The sequence below is a fragment of the Rissa tridactyla genome, chromosome 1, assembly GCF_028500815.1.
Source record: "Rissa tridactyla isolate bRisTri1 chromosome 1, bRisTri1.patW.cur.20221130, whole genome shotgun sequence".
Taxonomy (NCBI): Eukaryota; Metazoa; Chordata; class Aves; order Charadriiformes; family Laridae; genus Rissa; species Rissa tridactyla.
The window spans coordinates 145,974,181-145,994,608 of NC_071466.1; the positions used below are offsets into that span (position 1 = coordinate 145,974,181).

General features: G+C 35.2%; 1 protein-coding gene across 16 annotated transcripts in view; it reads right to left on the bottom strand.

Annotated features, from left to right (window-relative positions):
* Positions 1 to 20,428, bottom strand: part of C2CD5 (C2 calcium dependent domain containing 5) — a 69,024-nt gene that overhangs the window by 15,210 nt on the left and 33,386 nt on the right. For 8 of the 16 annotated variants that reach the window (XM_054207133.1, XM_054207051.1, XM_054206785.1 and 5 more), the window contains 7 exons: positions 11,776 to 11,890; positions 9,452 to 9,547; positions 7,488 to 7,679; positions 4,928 to 5,114; positions 3,719 to 3,883; positions 3,248 to 3,388; positions 289 to 352 (listed from right to left, as the gene is read on the bottom strand). In XM_054207133.1, coding sequence (XP_054063108.1) covers positions 289 to 352; positions 3,248 to 3,388; positions 3,719 to 3,883; positions 4,928 to 5,114; positions 7,488 to 7,679; positions 9,452 to 9,547; positions 11,776 to 11,890 — 960 coding nt within the window. Of the gene's footprint in view, positions 1 to 288; positions 353 to 3,247; positions 3,389 to 3,718; positions 3,884 to 4,927; positions 5,115 to 7,487; positions 7,680 to 9,358; positions 9,548 to 11,775; positions 11,891 to 20,428 lie in introns of all 16 variants that reach the window. The other 8 variants (XM_054206259.1, XM_054206965.1, XM_054206608.1 and 5 more) reach the window with 3 other exon arrangements.

Here is a 20,428-nt window from a genome sequence, read left to right on the forward strand (position 1 = left end):
ATACCCAAACAAAGAAACAGCAATTTTTCAACAACCTTACGTATCAGTGAGCTACAAAATGCCACACAAATACTGTGTTTACCTCAGCTTTCAATAAGCAACAATCCTGATAAAAGGCTTAATGACTTCTTTTTCACGTGTATATCTGACAAGCTAAACACTTCAAACACTTCAAGAACGTTTTCACTGTTACTCTTGAGCTTTTTTTTTTTTTAAATAAAGCCAGTTCTATTTTGTCATTTTGCACAGCCTACAGCATAAATAGGAAAAATGTGGCTTCAACTGTACCTGAAGGTGGTGGAACATCTGTCAGTAAAGAATGTACGTCTTCCATTGCATCTGTATCATCAATCTGGAAAAAGGAATAATTGAGAAAAATCAGGTTGCTGTTCCAGTCATAAGTCTCAGAAAGATGTAAAAGCTTTGCATCAAGAGATCTATATCTGGCAGCTAAGTTTAGATTTTAAAAAATTATTCCATCAACCAGACCTCTGAATCTTAACTAGCAGCCTATGATATGCTTAACACTTGAAAAATAGTTCACTTAATTAAACTGTATTAAAAATAAAGCAATGTGCACAGAACACACAGAAACTGCAGTACGTAACACCAGAACGATAAAAAAGAGAATTTTTTGAACAGTTTAAAATGCTGAACAAGGTTCCAGACAACAACTTATAATTTTTTCCAGCTAAGGACCTTTGCCTACTAGAGCTCTCATAAGGTCTGTATTATACTGATGTGATCATTCTCTGCCTATTCCAATGACACATACAAATCTTTCCAGGACTTTAAAAACCTTGCTTAGTATTAGTTTTTCCTATCCAAATAAACTCTACTCCATCCAGTCTTCAAAGACTTTTGTTATGTTAGATCAGACTGAGAGGACAGCTGCCCTGCTAACTTCTGTAAGTATTTGTGTTGTGTCTTTAGGTTCATTCTGCCTTACTGATCAGCAAGAGATCCATGTTTAACTTCCAACATTTTCTAATCAAGTATTTTGAAAATTGTTTATATTTTCACTCCAGTATTAAGGGCTCTCTGCCAGGTATTGTTTCTCCTCCTTCCTCCCAAAGTAAGAGGAGGAGTCTTCTCCCCCCGGCCCCCAGAAAAAAATATAGACAGCCATGACTGCTTTCCCAGCATCTTTTAGCATTTCCTCACCACAGAGAATTTTTTACCACTTTTACTTAGATATTCCCAGTGAACAATGATTTTACTCTTGAAAGGTCAGAGTCAGGAGCTTCACTAAAGCTCCTGGAATATTGTTTCTGATACCCAATTTCTCAACAAAGACAGTAGTAAGTGGTTCCACAGATTAAAAGTCCTTTTTTATATAAATAAAGATTGAACTACCAAAACACAGGAATGCATATTCTAGGACCAACACATTCACATAATGTAAACCAGTAAATGACAGTCCTTAAACATCACATCTTTCTTGCTAACTTTATCACCATTTATAATGTATTATATGGTACACTACAGTGTACTTACATTTCTCCCTTCCACATGGGGATCTCCTCCTATCCCCAAGTGCATATACTACAGTTAATAAACAAGGTAGAAGGAAGAATTCTCCAAAACTACAAAAACAAGAGCTGAACACTGCTTGCACTATATAATGCAGTCCTCAATTATTGGATCCTTGCTTATAATGTATCAAGCTTCTTTAGGAGGCAACAGGACAGAAGTATGATGAGCTTTTATTATTCTCTCTCTCATTTATTTGACAGCCTTTAGAAGTGAAATGGAGGCTGGGCTTATGTTTTTCTGGTATTTTTCATAACTTGGCCACAGGGTCTCTTGCAGTAAAACAGTCTTTGGGTTGGGGGTTTTTTGTGCCTTACACAACCCTCTCTTTTTTACAAAGGCATTCGACCCCTTTTTGCATTTATCAAAGTATTTTCTGATCGGCTCATGCATTTCAATACAGTGCCTCGGCATCTATCATAACTTTTGTTTTGAAGATACAATTCCAATCCCGTCAGTCTACACAGCTGATGATATTAAAACAAAAACCTGTTAAGACCAGCTGCAAAAAATACTTGATGAAAACTGACCTCATTTCTTTTTAAAGCAAGAGTTAACTAGCATCAAAGTTACTTCTAGCGACTTCCCAATTTACTTACTTTGATACTAGTATACCTGTAATGCACTGGAGAGCAAAAATGTACTCAAAGAGCAGAAGGACCAACCAATCTCAATTTATTACACCAACCCCTCCCAACCTGTTATTTTTTTCACTCTCCTTTCTTACCTCTGTTTTCAAACAAACTGCTGTTACAGCACTCTCTCATTGTCCCTATCTACAACCTTTCTTCCAGATTATTTTCTATGAAAACAGTGATTTGTGAAGAGTAACATAAAGGAAAGTCTTGAACATACCTTATGCTGCAATTACAGGCTCTAATTTAATTAAATTGTTTCCTTTTTCTTAGTCTAGGACAGGTATTTGTAATACCTGCATCTACAAGAAGATGATCAAAACTCTAGCCTTCTTTAGTACTTGTCTCCTTTCCTTCAAACTGTACAATGTTAAAATCACATCTGTGAATTTTAGTGAATAAAGAGGTCAAAGAAATCTATGTTCTTTATCTACAGGTGTTGTACTTGTTTCTAGTTGTAGCTGTAGAAAGAATTAGAAAGTGTTCTCTGAAGTTGTAAATTCTTTAACTCTGAAAAGCATCAGCTGAAATTTAGAAAAGCAAAGTCTTCTTTTATGGGCTCTCTTGACACTTGTGTTTTTTTGAATGCTTTGAATACTACCCGTTCTGGAAAATAATAATTCTGAATATCCAACTACAACACTAAAAGCTTTGAAACAGGAAGAATATACGAGCTTTTTCTTTGCTAAATATGAAGTGTGACAACACAGAACCTTAATGTATACAAAAATTTATGTTTTGGATCAGTCATGACAGCTACTTGAAGTAGGCAGAAGGGCATCTCTTACATCTCTTAACAGCTCTTAGTTACTATTCTAGACATTGCTACATGTTCATGAATAGCAGGGCAATCTTTTTTCAGATATGTCCCTAGGCATAATATAGCTATGCTTTAAGCAAACAGAGTAAGAAAAAGAGAAACAATGCAAAATCCAATACATTTTTTTACTGATACAAAATGGAAAAAATTATATACAATTTAAGAACTGTCTTTGGAGATAAGTAAGAAAACTTTTCTCCATTCTTTTAATCTATATTTAAGAAGAAGTATGAAAATGAGTACTGAAAATATTTATCACCTCCAAGACAAAAGCATCCTTTTTCCCATGTGAAAGGTCTAGCTCTGTAACTTCATCAGAGCTTTCCGACTGAGATCTTAATAACCTGGAACGTTGTCTTGGCTCTGGAATGGGAGACCCAATGACTTCTTCAGGTAGCTCCTAAAAAGGATATAAAAATCAACAGTTGTTCTATGTAGCTTAGAAGTAACTTCACTTACAAGCAATTTGATAACAGTTCCAAGAATCAGTGCATTCTGAAAATTTTACTGAGAAATAAATCTAAAATAAGTACAAAATGATTGATATGTGGCTTAAGAGATCTGAAAATTCCAACAGGTTCCCAAAATACAGTGAAAAGAATCTAGAATCTCTATTAAAACACAACTTATGTTCTGAATGATTCAGTCAATAAGAATTCATGGATATACATGGTGTATATTTGTTTGACTCAGAATGTTTTATTTTTAAGAATATAAAAGCTTTACTTACTGGAGGATTAATCTCATAAAGTTCCTTGTTTTTTGCTATCGTATCATTTATTTTCTTTTGCATGTGAGATATATGCTGCTCATAGGTGCCATCATTTGGAGTCTTCCCAGCAATCTGAATACCACCAGGTGTTGGCAAAGCTGCTAGGTACACACCTGTTGCAGACTTTTAAAAGTCATTAAGAAAAGTGACAATTACAAAAACATGTCCTTCTAATATTTTCATATCAAGTTTTCCATAATGCTTATGCTATAACAGACAGGATTGTGATGTGCACATTACAGCCTGTCCTCTTCCCATAATAAATGGATCTCACTCCGCTGTTCACTTATGGGAAAAAACCCCCACTATCCTTTTAATAAATTCTCTCCTTTTCATGGGTCTCTTCCACATCAGAGCTCTTCACTTACCTAAAAGTTCCAAGCAAAGTATGAATTAAAACCTCTGCCCTAGTCTATTTTGCAAAGGCAAGTGATGGCTTCAAGGATTTAAAACTCGGCCAAACCATTTACAGTATCACTGTAAGTTGTGACAATCCTATTTCTATTTACAGAAAACAGATCATCAGCTCAGACAAAAAAAAAAAAAAAAAAACATTCAAGCTTGTCAACATTACCCAAGCATCCTCTTATACTGATGCTGGAAGAAGGAGCATACTTCACTATTCCAACCCCACCTGACAGAATGAGGTTAGAAAATATTGTTAACGAACATTTTTTTTTACTATCTCTAAGACACTTCCAAGTTATCATCTATTTCTTCAGCACCGCCAAAGAAGAGGCAACAGACCTTTCTTTTGTTGGCAACTAACCAAAAAGATTTATTGAGAAACTTGACCTTATTTGTCATGGAACTGTAATGCAATTTGAGAAACAGGGGTCTCTTTGACAGGGCCTTTAAGAACACAATCATTTTTCTATAATTTATGCTATTAAGCCACTTAAAGTTTCTTTTCCTCCCTTTCTAATAAACTTGTCTTTTAACAGATTTGCAAGATACTTGAATCTACATTTTCTGGTGCTGAAAGATAGTCTGTCCTAATTTGTCAGCAATTAGACACCTCATTCATGCCTTTTCTCACTTCATTTATTCTTAAAATGACATTTTAATATCTCTAGTTACTCTGAATTCCACAACACTTGTATGTCTTTCTGTCCTGAAAAAATACTGTAAGAAAGCGAAAGAATCTGAGATTAAGACTGTACTTACTGCCAACCCCATTAGCATATTTTCACCCACAGTGATCTGAATTCTCAGCCCAAACAGAGCGTTCATTCCTCTCAGCTTAAGTTTATTCATCAGTTGTGTGTGCACTTCATATTCCATAAATGGCAAAAGATTACTGATAGATGTCGCATTTGCTTCAGCTTGAGCTTTCTTCTTTAGACGGCACAACCTGACAATATAAAACAGTACATGACATCAGCAGATAAACAGTTTTAATGGACTGCTGAAGACTGAAAGTGATCACAGGGTATTTTGATTTTTTCCCCTCATTCTATAACCTAATACAAAGAGTTTCTTTTTAATGTATTTTAAAATCCTGTAAAATACTAAATTCCCATCAGGAAGATGGGAATTTAAAACAGAACAATACATAACCTTCACAAACATTCAAAAATATTCCCTATCAGAGCAGAATACAAAAATTACAAATACTGTATTTTTGTAAATCACTGAGTGAAGTCAATGAAAGAAAGCAAGCCTCCTTTCTTAAAACACGCTTAAGGACTGCAATCAGACAGAAACAACATGCATCACATGGGGGTTTTATCATAATAGGCTGACAGCACCAAATAACTACACAATGTAAAGAAGTTTTCTACAGATTCCAGACAACCATCTACTAGATGTTTGGCTAAATATATTAACGCTCCTATCATACAGCAGTGATCCTTAAAAATTTGCCCTGCTCACTTCTGTCAAAGCAAATACTGAAGACCAAACAGAATTTCTTTGCTATCACAAGTTGTCTGGTATTTGTTAAACACCTCCTCACAAAAATAGATTATTTCAAAGGACAGTTACGTCAGCCCTTTTCAATTGAGCCTCAGAACTGATGAGGTGTATTCTTCTACATTGCTGCAACTGTAAAATAAAAATGTCAGTTCTTTACAAGAACTCCTTTAGACTGCCTTACCTGAAAATTTGTGTTTTCAGCTTTTCTTCTAGTTAAGATCCCAAATGCAAACACCAATTTCTGTTGCTGCAAACCTCTTAAAAACTTCAGGCACAAGAACAGGAAACTACACTACCGGTAGAACTTTTAAAATTCCTACTAATACAGTTATTCAAGGCACACTTTGGAATAAAGAAAAAACAGCGTGCCTTCACAGCTCAAGCATTAACCAGACCAAAAATATTTATATTAAAAGAATAAAAGAAAGAGCACAGAAATCCCATCTCTGTCTATATTATGTTAGTTATATTCCACTCTCTGGATTTAGTCCCATAAGCTGAAATTCAAACCTCATACTGGAGTGATGATTGCCAACTTTCACTCAAAAATCTTCATTCAGAAAGAACACATGAAAATGATACGTTTTAGTGATATGAACAGACAACACTTCTTCTAAGGACCTCATTTATTACATGACCAGGAAAACACAGTAATTCACCCAATCGTAACAAGTTCACCTCAAAAATCTTTCTAACTATAGCTTCAGGTCTTCTTCTTTTTTCATTCTTTTTGGGGAGTGGGAATGCCTGAGGAATCATTTTAGATAAAATGGGACATCTGCAAGTGCTCCGGAGACAGATTGGAGACCACTGTGTGATACTAAAAGTCAATTTCCACAGTGGTACTGAACACAGAGTTGAGTAATACAGAAAATACCAAAGGAGGAGCCCAGAACACATCTCTACAGTACCTCCAGTAATTCTGCTCTAGCAGCAGTCAAAGAATGATAATGATAGAATCATAAAAAAAAAAAAAAAAAAAAAAAAACAAACACACCAAGAACTCAGGTGAGAAGAGACTTCGGGAGGTCTCCAGTCCAACCCGGTACAGAGAAAGCAGAGCCAACTCTGGGTTCGGACCAGGATGCTCAGGGCTTTATCCAGTTGGATCTTGAAAAGTTTCCAAAGATGGAAACTGCACAACCTCCTAGGCAATCTGCTCCACTGCCTGATTGTCTTCATAGATAACTAGTTCTTCCTTGTATCAACTCTGAATCTTTCTTACTTCAACTTAGGCCCACTGTCTATCATTCTCCCACTGTACAGCACTGTGACGACCCTGGCTACATATGCTCCATAACCTTCTTATAAGTACTGGCAGGCTGCTATTAGTTCGCCCTGAATCCTTTCTCCAGTCCAAAAAAGTCTAGCACCCACAGCTTCTCTTCACAGGGCAGGTGTTATCAGCACAGATAACACAACTGACTTAAACAGTTCATTGAGTTTTCGGTACAATAGCTGTATCTGACCACATTAGCAGTCCCAAATAGCAAGTTAAAGCATGAGAACTCTTATATCCAGGCAGACAAAACACAGCAATTCCCATAGGCAGAAAAAAAAAAAAAAAAGGCAGAACATTTAGCAAACATCCATCAACATGGATAAGTTACCAGATGTCCATCAATAGACATGACACATAACACAAGGGGAGGAGATGGCTGTCCTCCTCCTCCTGTACCCCTAATACACTGTCATTAACTCCTAGCAATTCAACATAAAAATTTATGGTTTGATGACATACTGGATTTTAGCAACAGGAATTCTTTCAAAGATCTCCAAAACTTCACCAAGAAAACATTTTGATAGATACCTGGCTTGAATAAGACATCCCTTCCCAATAACTATTGCCTCTACAGGAAGATCAATTGTGGTGAAAAGGACATCAGGAACTTTTTGCTTCCTGCAGTTGTAACAGTAAGTGAGGTGAGCAGGGAATGGCATGTTCAGTTCATCGTATGGTATATGGCAAAATCCACAACCTGGTGGTGAAGCTTCTTCAATCCTAAAAATACATTACGGAAAACATACTTAAAACATCTGCATCTCATTAACAATGATCAATACATGCACATGTGTAAACACCTACAGATACCTATTTAAATCATACGCTGCAGCTATACTCTGCTCCATTATAACAATGTATCAAGTATTGAATTTTATGAATTAGAACAAAATAAGGATGCACGCTATTAGCTAAAATGCTATAAATAAAACTTGCATTGAAACTTGTTATGCAGGGATCAAGAAAAAGTACATACAAATGATCAATGATTTACATAAACCTAAAACATGACTGAGCTGACTTTAGGCATTATGATTTCTAAATGTAATCCATGGTACAACAGTTGTACAGAGAATTTTGCTGTACCAAATACAACAAAAAGTCTCTTTTACATGGATTGTGTGCAAAAAAATACACAAACCTAATAAGCAGAACATAAACAACAAACCAACCATCCCATTGTAAGCAGCACAATATATATTAACACTGTAAGAAGAATGGGAAGATTATTTCCTAAAACAAGGTATTAGGTAAAACTTGTTATTCACTTAGAACACTTAGTCCAACTCCCACAAAAGAAATATCCAGAAATGACCACTACAGAATATGAACAAGGAAAGCACAGGCTAACTGCATCACTTCAAATTTATTCTGTTTCACATAAGCAATTCTTCCCAGTGAATTCTGAAGAGATGCTTAAGCAAATCTGACAGATTTGGAACATTAGTTATCACAGTCTTGGGCAAATATATTTTGTCTCAAACATGGGCTTTGTCTGTTTAGTTGTTTTACCTTCCTTTGGCACTTCTAATCTATGACAAGACTCTTAGTAGCACTGAAAGGCATATTTTGATAAAAATGCAATTTTCTTCTTATTACGAACGTGACATTTTCTTTCTCTCCATCATATAGTGAATATGGAAACAGATATTTTTGTTCTGGCTACAGTTTTCAAAAGTCTATCTACACAAGAAAATAATGGCCTCCTGCTAACAAAGTAAAAGAATAATAAATAATACTATGTTGGCAGGGTTATTATGGAAAAAGCAACGCAAGTGCTAAGGTGTAGTAAATAGCCTTACTTATGACCACATAATCCCTTGAAATATTTGATGACTACCATGACAAACACATAATAAATTACCAACATGCATTAGTTAATCTACTAATTTTTTCCCAAAAATAACTGTTTGTCAACACTCATTCTGCAGATTTTATTTGCAAGAGCAGAAACAAAGGGCAACTTCATGTTTTTTCTTCAGTTTCATGATTTTGTTCATAAACGTCAAGTAAAATATACATCTTTTGTAAAAATTTGGCACCATCTTTGTTTTACAACCAAGCTACTTTACCTCCCATACAGCTCTTAAATAGTATACATAGAGCATATATATACATATTACAGCCACAGCAGGTTTTGGCTTATGTAATTTATCATACATCTGTCATTTTTTATAGTGTGATATAAAGTTAAGAAAGATACCTGAAGAGTGGCAAAGAAAAAAACTGAGTTATGATCTGTGGTTAGTAGTCAAATGTGTTACCTTAGTCAGACTGTTAGAAACAAAAACAGAATATCTAATTTGGTGCAGAGTTCCATTACTTCTGTTGTTGTTGTTGTTAGTGAAAAGCAGTAAAGTGGTTGGTCCCGCATCCTGCACTGTAACACTGTAACCTACCCTAATAGAGAAGAACTATCTTGGCTCTGAGGAAAAAAATCAACCTCTCCCTTCTCTGACCCTATGGAAAAGAAGCCAGGCTGCCAAGACAACCTTTGTTCCAAACAGCCTTCCATGGTGCCATCCTGAAGAAACCTAGGGTTCAGTACAGCTGCTGTGCCAGACGCGGACAAAATACAGACCTCTTCACTATAAGAGAAAAGAATTACAACAAAGTGAATTCCTACTACTTAGTGCTACTTTTATTTACAACTATTAGATTAAAAGGCTGGTACAAAAGTCTCAATGAATTCAATAGAACTACTAATTTTGTGCATTTGTACCATTTTATGCATTAAATCTTACAAGCAATCCTCTTCTGATATTTAAACCACTGTATAAGTAAGAGATGCAGGAGGATTGAACAGAAAGATTAAAGAACTTTGCCCTATTTTATAAATAATACGCAATAACATCACAAGGGCTAACCAGGTTTAAGTGTGGTTTTCAAGGCAAAGAAATTCAGCAAAGCAACATTTAAAAAAAAAACATGTCATAATTGTTTACCAACGTAAAATGAAAGTTGAAAGCCTCATCATCTTATAAACATTCACTCTCAAAATGGAGTTACAATACAACACTGACAAGGGTGCTTCTTGGAGGATAAAAAGAAGCAAAACAGTAAAATTTGACTATGAACAACTACAATAATGGTACATATAGCATGTAAAGTAACTGACCTTATTCATAACTTAGCAGAGTTAAAGCTCTCACAAGTGCAAACTACGATCACAGAGCTTTTAATATTTCTGAAATTGTCAAATAAACAAATCTCTAACACTCAGTACTTAAAATACTATATTGGAAAAACCGTGGAGAAAAGCATTCCCACATTTTCTAGAACCATACACATGCCTTCTTTACTTGTTGTTTCCCTTTCCAGAATATTTTTTTCATATATAACATGTCTGGCAGACCAGTACTTAGAGACAGAGCCTTGCTCTTTACGCACGGAATAAAGCCGAACTGGCAAATAAGCATGGGAATTCAAATAAACTATTTTATCAATGATCAAATACTACCACATCAAATTCCTTAAGAAAAATGAAAGCGTGAAATAACCCAATAACTGACTGCCTATTCTATACTCTGTACATTCTTTTCCCCATAGTTAAGTCAATATATTTGGTGGTGGGGGTTTTTACCTGCAATGAAGCAAATAATGTGAAGAAGCAACAGATGTGAAGTAATCAGCTCTGCGGATTTCAGACTGATCATTTCCAGTTATCTTACTACTTTACCAACAGATGGTGTGTGCTCATGACAGCACTGTTTAACACTGTATTTCCTTCTTCAACTTATCAATCGCAAAGTACAATGAAACTTCTTTTTCCAACTTCCCTCTTTAAAAAAGCAAATCCTTAGTGCTTTTTCTTTAAAGAATTTAGGCAAAATCAACTTGACAGAAAATAAATTCAGATGTCTGAGTTTGCTTCAGTCACTTTCCTAAAGCAATTCAAAACAACTAGTGAGCCAGAGTACTTTTCTATTTGATACCAGTTAGACACACTTGGCCCCAGGAGAAGCTCTTCGTGGATTACTTTCCAGAGCTAGAAAGAGACACAACCTTTCCTGGGCCAGAGAGAGAGAAGGATGAGTAATTAGATTAATCCCAAATTATTTCTCCTCATCTCCAAGCCTCTCACAAAGTTTGCTATTAAGACACCAAAATACTCTTAGTCAATGGGAATTCTCTTAGTCAAAGGGAATACAGTAAGACACTGGAGTTTTGGCCTGAACAGGACGCAGGTCTGAGGAATTCAACCTCAGAAAGACTAATGCAGAGCTGCAGTTTAGTATGTTAAACATTACTGTAGGATTGAAAGATAAAAATAATTACATATATTTTCCAGAAAAAAAATATAGAACCTTTATACCTAAAGTATTCTAGATCTATCAGGCAGCATATTTTCCTTCAACTTACAATTAATACATGCCTAGTAAAGAATTTAATGCCTTAAGTTTGAAGTTTACCATTTAAGTGCTGGTCTGCCAGTTGTTACCCAGTAATGAAACTACAATACATATACTTTTAGGAAATCTTAACTATTTAGGTAGACGAGGTTTAGAAAAATTCATAAATAAATTAATATTGTTACTACAAAAGCAAATACATAGGTTTGAAAATTTTTTGAAAAATAAAAATTGTGACGTTCATTAGAAAAAACTTAAAACCAATAAAAACCCAAACCAAAACATACTAAAAAGAAAGAAAGCACAACACTGAAATCTTAGAAAGTTACTTTAACAAACTCTCCAAAGTAGTTATGCTAGACAGTATCGACAACTGTGTTGAAACAGTTCCTCATTTTTAATCCACTGAAGATGAAATAAATTTTCTGTGTCATTTTGAAAATCAAATCATCATCATGATTTACCAAATGCTAGTTGATTCACTGTAGCCCACTACAGCATGACAACCCAATGCCTTGGCATGGGATTTTATTTCTTGTCTGATTTCTGCCCACCATGCATCTCGTGTCTCTGGTTCATCTGAAAGACAAAGTATAAATCAGTTCACTATTCCGCACTATGTCAACATAAAGCTTCATGCAATTAATCTGAAAAGTCGAATTTTTCATGTTCAAGTGTTTTGTTGTATCTGGACCCTTTTTATTTCCTAGCTATCACGCTTCATGCAAACACTAATGGGGTTTTTCATTAACTTCCTTGTTTACCACCCATGTGAACAGGTGCTTACAAATTACTGCATTCTTGTTGTTGTCCATATGACAGATAACACCAAAATACTGTAGACACAGTTCCAATCTCTACCCACTTGAAGACCATGCTGTCAAATTTCCAACAACACGAGAGCAGCATGTAACTTGCAACAAAGCATCACATATAATCTGTAATATTGAAAAACTATTAGCAGTAGTAGTGATGAAACAGTATTTGTAGTAATAAAGTAATATTTTACTTCTGTATACACTTGACATCTTTGAAATAACCTCCATAATTTTTCCTACTGCAAGCAGTTCTCTCTGTTAACCAGATTTTAAAAATATTTAGGACTGTATCACTAACCGAATACACAGCTCTGTGGTCTTATTTCAGCACTTCTAACTTTGAGAAACCATACGTATTTGAAACTACTTCTAGATTAACAATATTTAGAGGTACAAGATGTATGTTGGCTATGTATTTGTCTATGCTTTTTTGGTTCGGTATCCTGGCAACCGCACATTTTTCCTCCCCCTCCCCCCAAATGGATTCTAATTACATTTATTGCCTTTGAGGTTATATGCTAAAATGTATCCTACCTGCTTTTCTTGAATACTACATTAAAAACACAAAAAAGCGCTGCTAGAATAAGTTTACGCAATACATTTGTTTTAACTGTTCAGCAATTAGTTTCCCAAAACTAAAGCTTGTCTTGCAAGTTTACATATGAAGAAATACTGTTGTTCACAATTAGAGTCTGTCAACTGTTTCTTCTTTCAAAATGGCTTACCTGTACCAATGACCTTAGTTGAAAACTATGTTAATTGTTGATTCATAAAATAAGAGGAAAAACAATAGCAAACAATAGGCACTCAGATGCTACAAAGGGTTCTGAGTAGATAGATTCTCATACAATTTTCCTGGAAACAACTGAACTTTGCACACATAGAAACTTCTAGCCATTGAGATCTCCTTGCTGAATCATAATTTAAAATATCAATGTCAAAACTTGAGATTCACACTGGGAACCAATTTTGTACTATCAGGAATATTTATAAATATAGTGTATGATAACTCCATATCATACACTAGGTTCTCTGACATGACAAACAAAAATGAAAGATGCAGATATACACATATTTTGAAAGTTACTAAAACAAAAATATTGTACAGCAAGATGTATTCATTCATGAATTTACCTCAACTCTTCAATTAGAACTAGGCTTTCAACTTTCTAAAATAAACTAATGACCATTTTCTAATTAAAAACGAGCACAGAGGTATGTATATTCAACTATAGCTAACTTTAGATGCTAATGCTTGTGTAAATCGTAGCATTGTACTGATTAACAGCAGCCTTGGGTGTCCAGACTGAAGTTTATCCAACCTTTGCTTGAAGAAATGAACACTAAACAGAAAAAAAACCTACAGTGATAGTTCTCAGGAAGTTTCTCCACAACCAAGACAAAAACATACACGTTAAGACACAAAACAGACTAAGGATTTTCATGAACTGTATCAATCATGTTCCATTGTATCTGAGTTCACCTTCAGCAGGTTTCAGTGAATTACTAATAGAATCTCAAGGCACTGCACTTTGCTGTCTCTTAATGTGAAAACACTGTTTAGATACTTTAACTGATTGGGAAAATCAAATGGTTGAGATGATACACAGTAATCCTGACTCAGATGGCTGAATTACCTGCTAGCAAGGTCTCACTCTTTTCAGCTTTTAAAAGCTGAGAATCAAGCAGAAATAACCCATCACATCGTAGGGTTGGAGTTCCCAAGCTCAGCTATGAGAACCATCGGCAGTACACATACAGGAAAGCAGGAGGCAAAATCTCTTTTGCATGCGCTTCTCTGTCTGAACAGAGGCTGCGATTGCTGACACCAGTTAATGGCAGTAGCAGTAGGTGAACGGAGCAACTTTGGAAATCCATTTTAAGGAAAAGGCTACAACATCTGACAAAACTCAGAGCTGTATGGGAGACGTGAGACCACCAGCATGTTCCATAAAAGTTATCACTAACTCTTCATGGTGGAAGGGACATGGATCTTGGGAGCAATTTCTCCTTCCCCATCCAATCACAGATAAGAAGATTGCTTATTAATGTGTGTTTCTCTCTACAACAGGGAAGTGTAAGCAGTAGGAAAACTAGTTCACTGACTATGCAGAACAATTCTTGCTCAGTTAGATTTGATCACAGACAGTTGGCTATAAACATTGAACAGCCACACAGATTTTCGTACTTCACAGAAAAATGCCTGCAAAGGAGAAGTAACCTTTTTCTAGACATAAGCAAAGACAAAAAAGCCAATTTTACTAAATCATAACTTTTCTCTTCACACCTTTAGGTACCATTTGGCAGAAACTGCTCCTACTTGTCACCAATGACCATTCTATGACAAAAAGTGCAAGAAAATGCAAAGTCATGACAAAGGAGTTGAAAGTGAGCAACAGATGAAGCAACTGGGGATGAACAGGGAAAGTGCTGTGGAATAAAGAGTAAGATTACAAATAAGAATATGGCACTGAAAAGGTATGTAGCCACAGTAAAAACTGAAACAGAATGAAATGTTGAAAGGCAACAGATAAGCTTAAGGGGAACAGAAAAGGTAGAAATAGTGACGGGTCCCAAACTCTATGCAAACATTTAACTTTCCTCCACATAAATTTATAGTTTAAATTAAACTTTAGGAATAAGTTCCTAAGAGAGTTACCACAAATTTCTTGCCTAACTTATCTACAAGAACACCTTATCATAACAGAAAGCACATATTGTTGTACGGTTGCTCAACACTATGTCTTGCTAAAGCAACATTTAAGCCTTTACTCTGAGAATCTGTTCAACATCAAAATTAACAAAACTATTAACTACAGTAATACTGGATCATTTTCATTCTTAGAGATAAGAACAATTTTCCAGCCATTGTCTTCAGTGTTAACAGGATCAGGCCCAACTTCTTTCAAAAAATCCAACAAATTCTTATTGCACAAGTTTAAAAATTTCTATACAAGTCATGCATAAACAAGTGTTTGTGAAGAAGACTGGGTCCTCTGCTTAAGACATTTAATCAAGTATTTCTTCTTCCAGAAAGAGGCCAAAAGTACGAATCAGTATCTTTATATATAAATACTGTACATTCATAGTTTACATGAACTTACCTTTGCATATTAAAAACACAAAATGATTGTCTACAATTAAAATCAAACACCATGACATTGCAATAATAAATTGATACAAAACACTGAATGCAGTGCAATGTGTAGCATTCATATTCTTCTGACAAATATTTTCACAAGCAGCCTTTTTTGACACATGAGCCACACAATTTCACACGGGGATGCCATTGTAGCATTTACAAGTTTAGTAAAGCTAAGGATTTACATAAACAATTAGAGGAGTTAGGGAAGCAGGATGGCATGTGTCCAGTACACTCCGTAAGAGTGCCTGTTGTTGTTTTTTTGCTAAGGCAAAAGCTTAAGAACTAAGGGTTTGCAAAGCAGATTCAGCAGACAGTAGCCAGAAACGGTGGGTATTTTGGCGCATGCTTGGATCAGGTGACAGTACAGACTGAAAACTATGGCAGCTCACTGAAATGGTTACAGAAAGTAATGGCCCTGGATTCTAGGTGGAAGCAAAAAGGCAAGCATACATAGCACTCAATCACAAGCTTTTCTAGCAAATCTACTGAGTAGTTTATAGCAAGGATTGTCTATAACTTTAAGCAAAAAAGTTTGCAAAAATTACACTGCTATTATGCGCCCTTTATTGGAAACCAAAGACTGAATATTAAACCTACTGGTCCTAATGTTTCAAAATTGGCATGATATTTATAACAAAGTGGAAACAAAGCACACTGTTTCTAGAGTTGAAGACTTGAGAAACAATGTCAACAGTAGAGTATTCTATAAAAATCGTGCCAACTCAAACCTCCTCCAACTGAAACTTTCCGAACTTACTTCATTGAACAGCTTTAGAAGATACAAGCAGCATTGTATTTATTTTGTGCCCTAAATATTCTTTGAGTCGGTTCAATCCACCACCAATTCACCTATTTCTTTCCTTCAAAATATGAGGTTGACAACATCCTGTCCAAATATTTCACCGGGAGATAATCCTTGACACCACCAATACTTTCTGACTCATAAGAAGTAACACCTTTCCAAAGTTACTTGCTAGACGTTCACTTGTACAGGGCCTTTCAAGATTTAGCCAGAATCTGCATTACAATAGGACCATACAGGTTTTTAAAAATTGAAGAAAAATTAATAAGAATGGTTTCTTGATTACTACACAGATCACACTCAAGAGTTACTGTATTAAAGCTGAATCCCTAGACATCCTGAGACAATTACTCTGAAGTAGGAACTGTATGATTGACTTGAACCTATTGTAATATGCTGTAATTTCATATTTACATTTATAACTTAACGTTCTGAAATGAGGAGGACAATAATACTATGAAAGTTTTCACAATCTACAAATGACTCATTTTTCTATTGTCTCAAAAATGGTAATGAAGGCACCAATAATATACCTTCAAATTCAATCTCTGAGTCTTTCACTAGGCAGAGACATTATCCACATCCTCCTTACTCCCTAATTCTTCTACCTTCTTCATTAAAACCTACTAATCAGCTTATACAGAAAAAAGCGTGGGATTTTTTTTTGTAGGTTTAAGAAATACCTTTGTTAGGTTTACAAGCACCCTTCCCTGGACTTCGAAGTTCAATTTAATCCTCTCTGATTATCCCATAAATATTGAAATTTCCTGTCATCTTTCTAAAATATTTAACAACTACATTAATCAAAGACAAATCCTCTTGGCTGTAAAGTTTAAACACAAAACTTGGGTAGCAAATAACTAAACTTACAACAGACTAACCTAAAACTTTCAGAAGATTTCTCAAAGCCACTCCATCCTTTTCTAAAAATTACTCCTTATATTATTCTTTAAGACTAACGTGAAAAAGAAAACTTTGCTTATGATATGGAAACTGAAGAAAATAGATTATTGGGATTTATCAAACGAAAACTAAGATACACTAAAACAGCAGAAAAGAGTGCAACCACACTACCAAAGAGAACAGGTACATTTACTCCTACAAAGCTTAAACTACAGATAAAACATCCAGCCTGGAGAATAATATTGAACCAGTGCTTTTCTGCCAGATGAAGTCAGCACGTACCTCATTTCTCAAGCCCATACTGAAAGAGCAAGAAAAGCAGGTTTCATTTGGATGTTGAAGACATTCTTCAATTACTAAAGAAACAATTTTAAGATGATTTAGGATTAAAACTGCATCCAGCTTTCATGCATTTACAGGATGAGATATTTCAGCTGGATGATTGAACACAAAACCATTCATTTGCAAGGCCACTTTTCTATTGGGTCAGTCAGGCTAAATCACTACATGACCACCAGAAGACTGCAAGGGAACATGGCAGAAACCGTACAGAAAAGCAGCATCATTCCTTTTAGTGGTAGCTCACTATTGAGGAGTGTTAGCTTTAAAACCAAGATATCCCAAGATGGAGAAGCACCGAAGTGTTCCTCTTAGTAACATTCCCATCAAAACTCCTGAATTCTTTTCTTACATTCTGAATTCCACGAAAAAAACTTACATCACCGCTAGGAGGCTACAGAATACTCTGGTTTTTCTTCAATAAAAAAAAAAATGTTATTTTAAGTGTGAAACAGAATTAACAGAATCTCCATAGTTCCTATATCTCTGATACGGGTGAATGTATTTGTGATTTAGGCAGAAACATATGGAATTATACTTTCAATAAGGAATTTTAAAATAGATCAGGGGTTGTTTTTACCTGTCTCACCTCTAAAAAGGAATTATAAAAATCCCACTTCAAAATTTGGCTTTCGGAATCCTACCTAAACTTCCAATCACCCCAACAGCAAGTCTTGAGATGTCTCCCTGCATTTGTTCCTCAAGTAAATGTTCCTTGGAACATTTTAATGCTCAGACACCCAAAGATTAGCATCTTGTAAGCCTTATGACTGACACCACTAAACACAAGTATTTTATACAGTCCACTGTGACATAACATCTGTGACCTAAACTAATTCAAGTTTGTAAATCTAAACAAAATGTCCCAGATCAAAAAAAGAGAAGCTACTTGGATTTTAACACTGAAAAAAGCAAACCTCCCCTGTTGTACACTTTGTCTCAGTCACACATTGTAAGTTATAGACGTAATTGATCTTAGGAATAAACATGCAAGAACCACTTCGACAGACTACAGCATAATTTAATCTTTTCTAACTATGGAAAGCAATCTTTGAGGCAAGAGTTTTCCATAAACTCGTTCAACAAAGTCTGCTGCGAATACCACCACGCATTAACTACACAGCCATAACAGTAATACATCCTATAACTTTTGCTTCTAATTCTAGATGAAGGTCTGATAGGAACGGCACAGAAGTATCATCTTTAAAAAATAAAAAACCAACTAACGCTGCAATAATGCCAAAACTGCAGTAACAATTTATAGTTAAAGGAAATCACCATGTAATACAACTTAAATAAAACTTAAAAATAAATAAAATCAAAATCAAAAGATAGAGCATTTAAACACCAAAAAAAGATGTTCAGAGTGTTTATATATGTATATATTAAAAATTAAACCTAAAATTAAACTACTAAGATAACACTTAAAAACTAAAGGTTTAAACTTTACCATACTTCCTTAGAATTATAAAAGTTCAGAAGTACTGCCCAAACATAACAAAATGTTAAATATCGGAAATTAATTTGTTTCTGGAAAATTAGTGTGCAAGGCCTAAATACCTAACTTTGTCACTCCAGCTTTTAGTTATTATTTTGGTCATTCATCCTGTAATAGTGAAGTCCTCACAGCTGTGCATAAGGTTCCTCTAATCATGAGTGGGACACTAAAGATGTAGGAACCTGTTTTAATTCATTACAGCATTACCCTATTACAGTTACATGGGCAAGGTTTGTCACCTTGAATAGCTGCTAGGTAATAAAGAGACTACTTATTCTATCTCTCTATTGTTTTGTCATCTTGGCACAATAAATACAACCTATTTTAAAACATGAGCAACCTTCAAAGGACATCTTCAAATGACAGCAACAAAGGGGCTATTACCGAAAGCTGGAGATGCTATTCTGTAACAAGGCAGGTCGTCTTAAACGACATTTTATCTATTTTATAACTAGTATCACAAAATGAACTACAAGTAGGATTTAAAGCTTTAAAAAAGCCACCCTAGATGGAACCTTAAAACAAGCAACAATAATGTTAACTTATCTAACACAGTCCTTGAAAGAAACATATAGCATTTTACACGCAAAAAAAAATTATCTCTCAAACACACACAGACAGATGGTCACAGACAAGACTGCCGCTTTCTTGTTGGCTGCCACGCAGACTATCTACCTCACTGCACAACTGCAGAAATGGGATGGCATTATTTGGCACAAAATGATACTGCCTCTGTATTTCCTACTCATTGTTTACACTCCACAGGCTTTTACTTGTTACGTTCACAGAACCTCTGCATTCATTATTTCTATGCTCTCACAACTGTTTATTTTGTTTGGACACAAACTAGCCCGCTAAGCCTCTCTAAACTTCTGGATACAAGGAACCTTTCCTACAGTGCTTTTTGGAGACCACATTAAGACAGACAGAAAATTCAAAACTTACAAAAACCACTGAAAATATTAGTGCAAAACAAACTGCACTGTCTAACAGAATCCAAAGTACAAACTGAACCATAAAAAAAAAAAAAAACAAAACCAAAAAACCCCCAGACCTATAGTATTTCCTTATAAGAAACGTGGCACATTGAGGAACTTCAGTCTTAGTACTTCGAAGGAGAAGCTCTTTTGCCTAATTCAGCTCAAATAATAATCTTATCCATTAACATTTAACCAGAGTTATTCCTATAATCCTGTTATGGCCAGTTAGAACTAGTGTTATCTGCCATTTTCCTACGACACTGTCTGTAGACATTTTACAAGGACGTGTTCACCTGTAATTACGTAGTAGTTAGAAGGTGTCCTTTTAACTACAATCATTCTAGTTTTGTTCTAACAATAATAGATAATTTTGAGCCAGGTAAGGAGTTCTACAACTATATCTTTGCAACCACACAGTGACACATCATAAGGCTGAAAAAACTCACTGTAATCCATGAAGGAAATTATATCAAGATAACAGTTTTAGTCAAGCCCTGTATTTTGAAATCAAGAAGAGTTATGTGCAAGAATAACAATTTTCTGCAAGATCAAGGTTCTCTCTCTTACATACTATCAATTCAAAACCAAACTGCAGTGGTGCAATAAGCAACAGCTTTATTGGAACATTTATG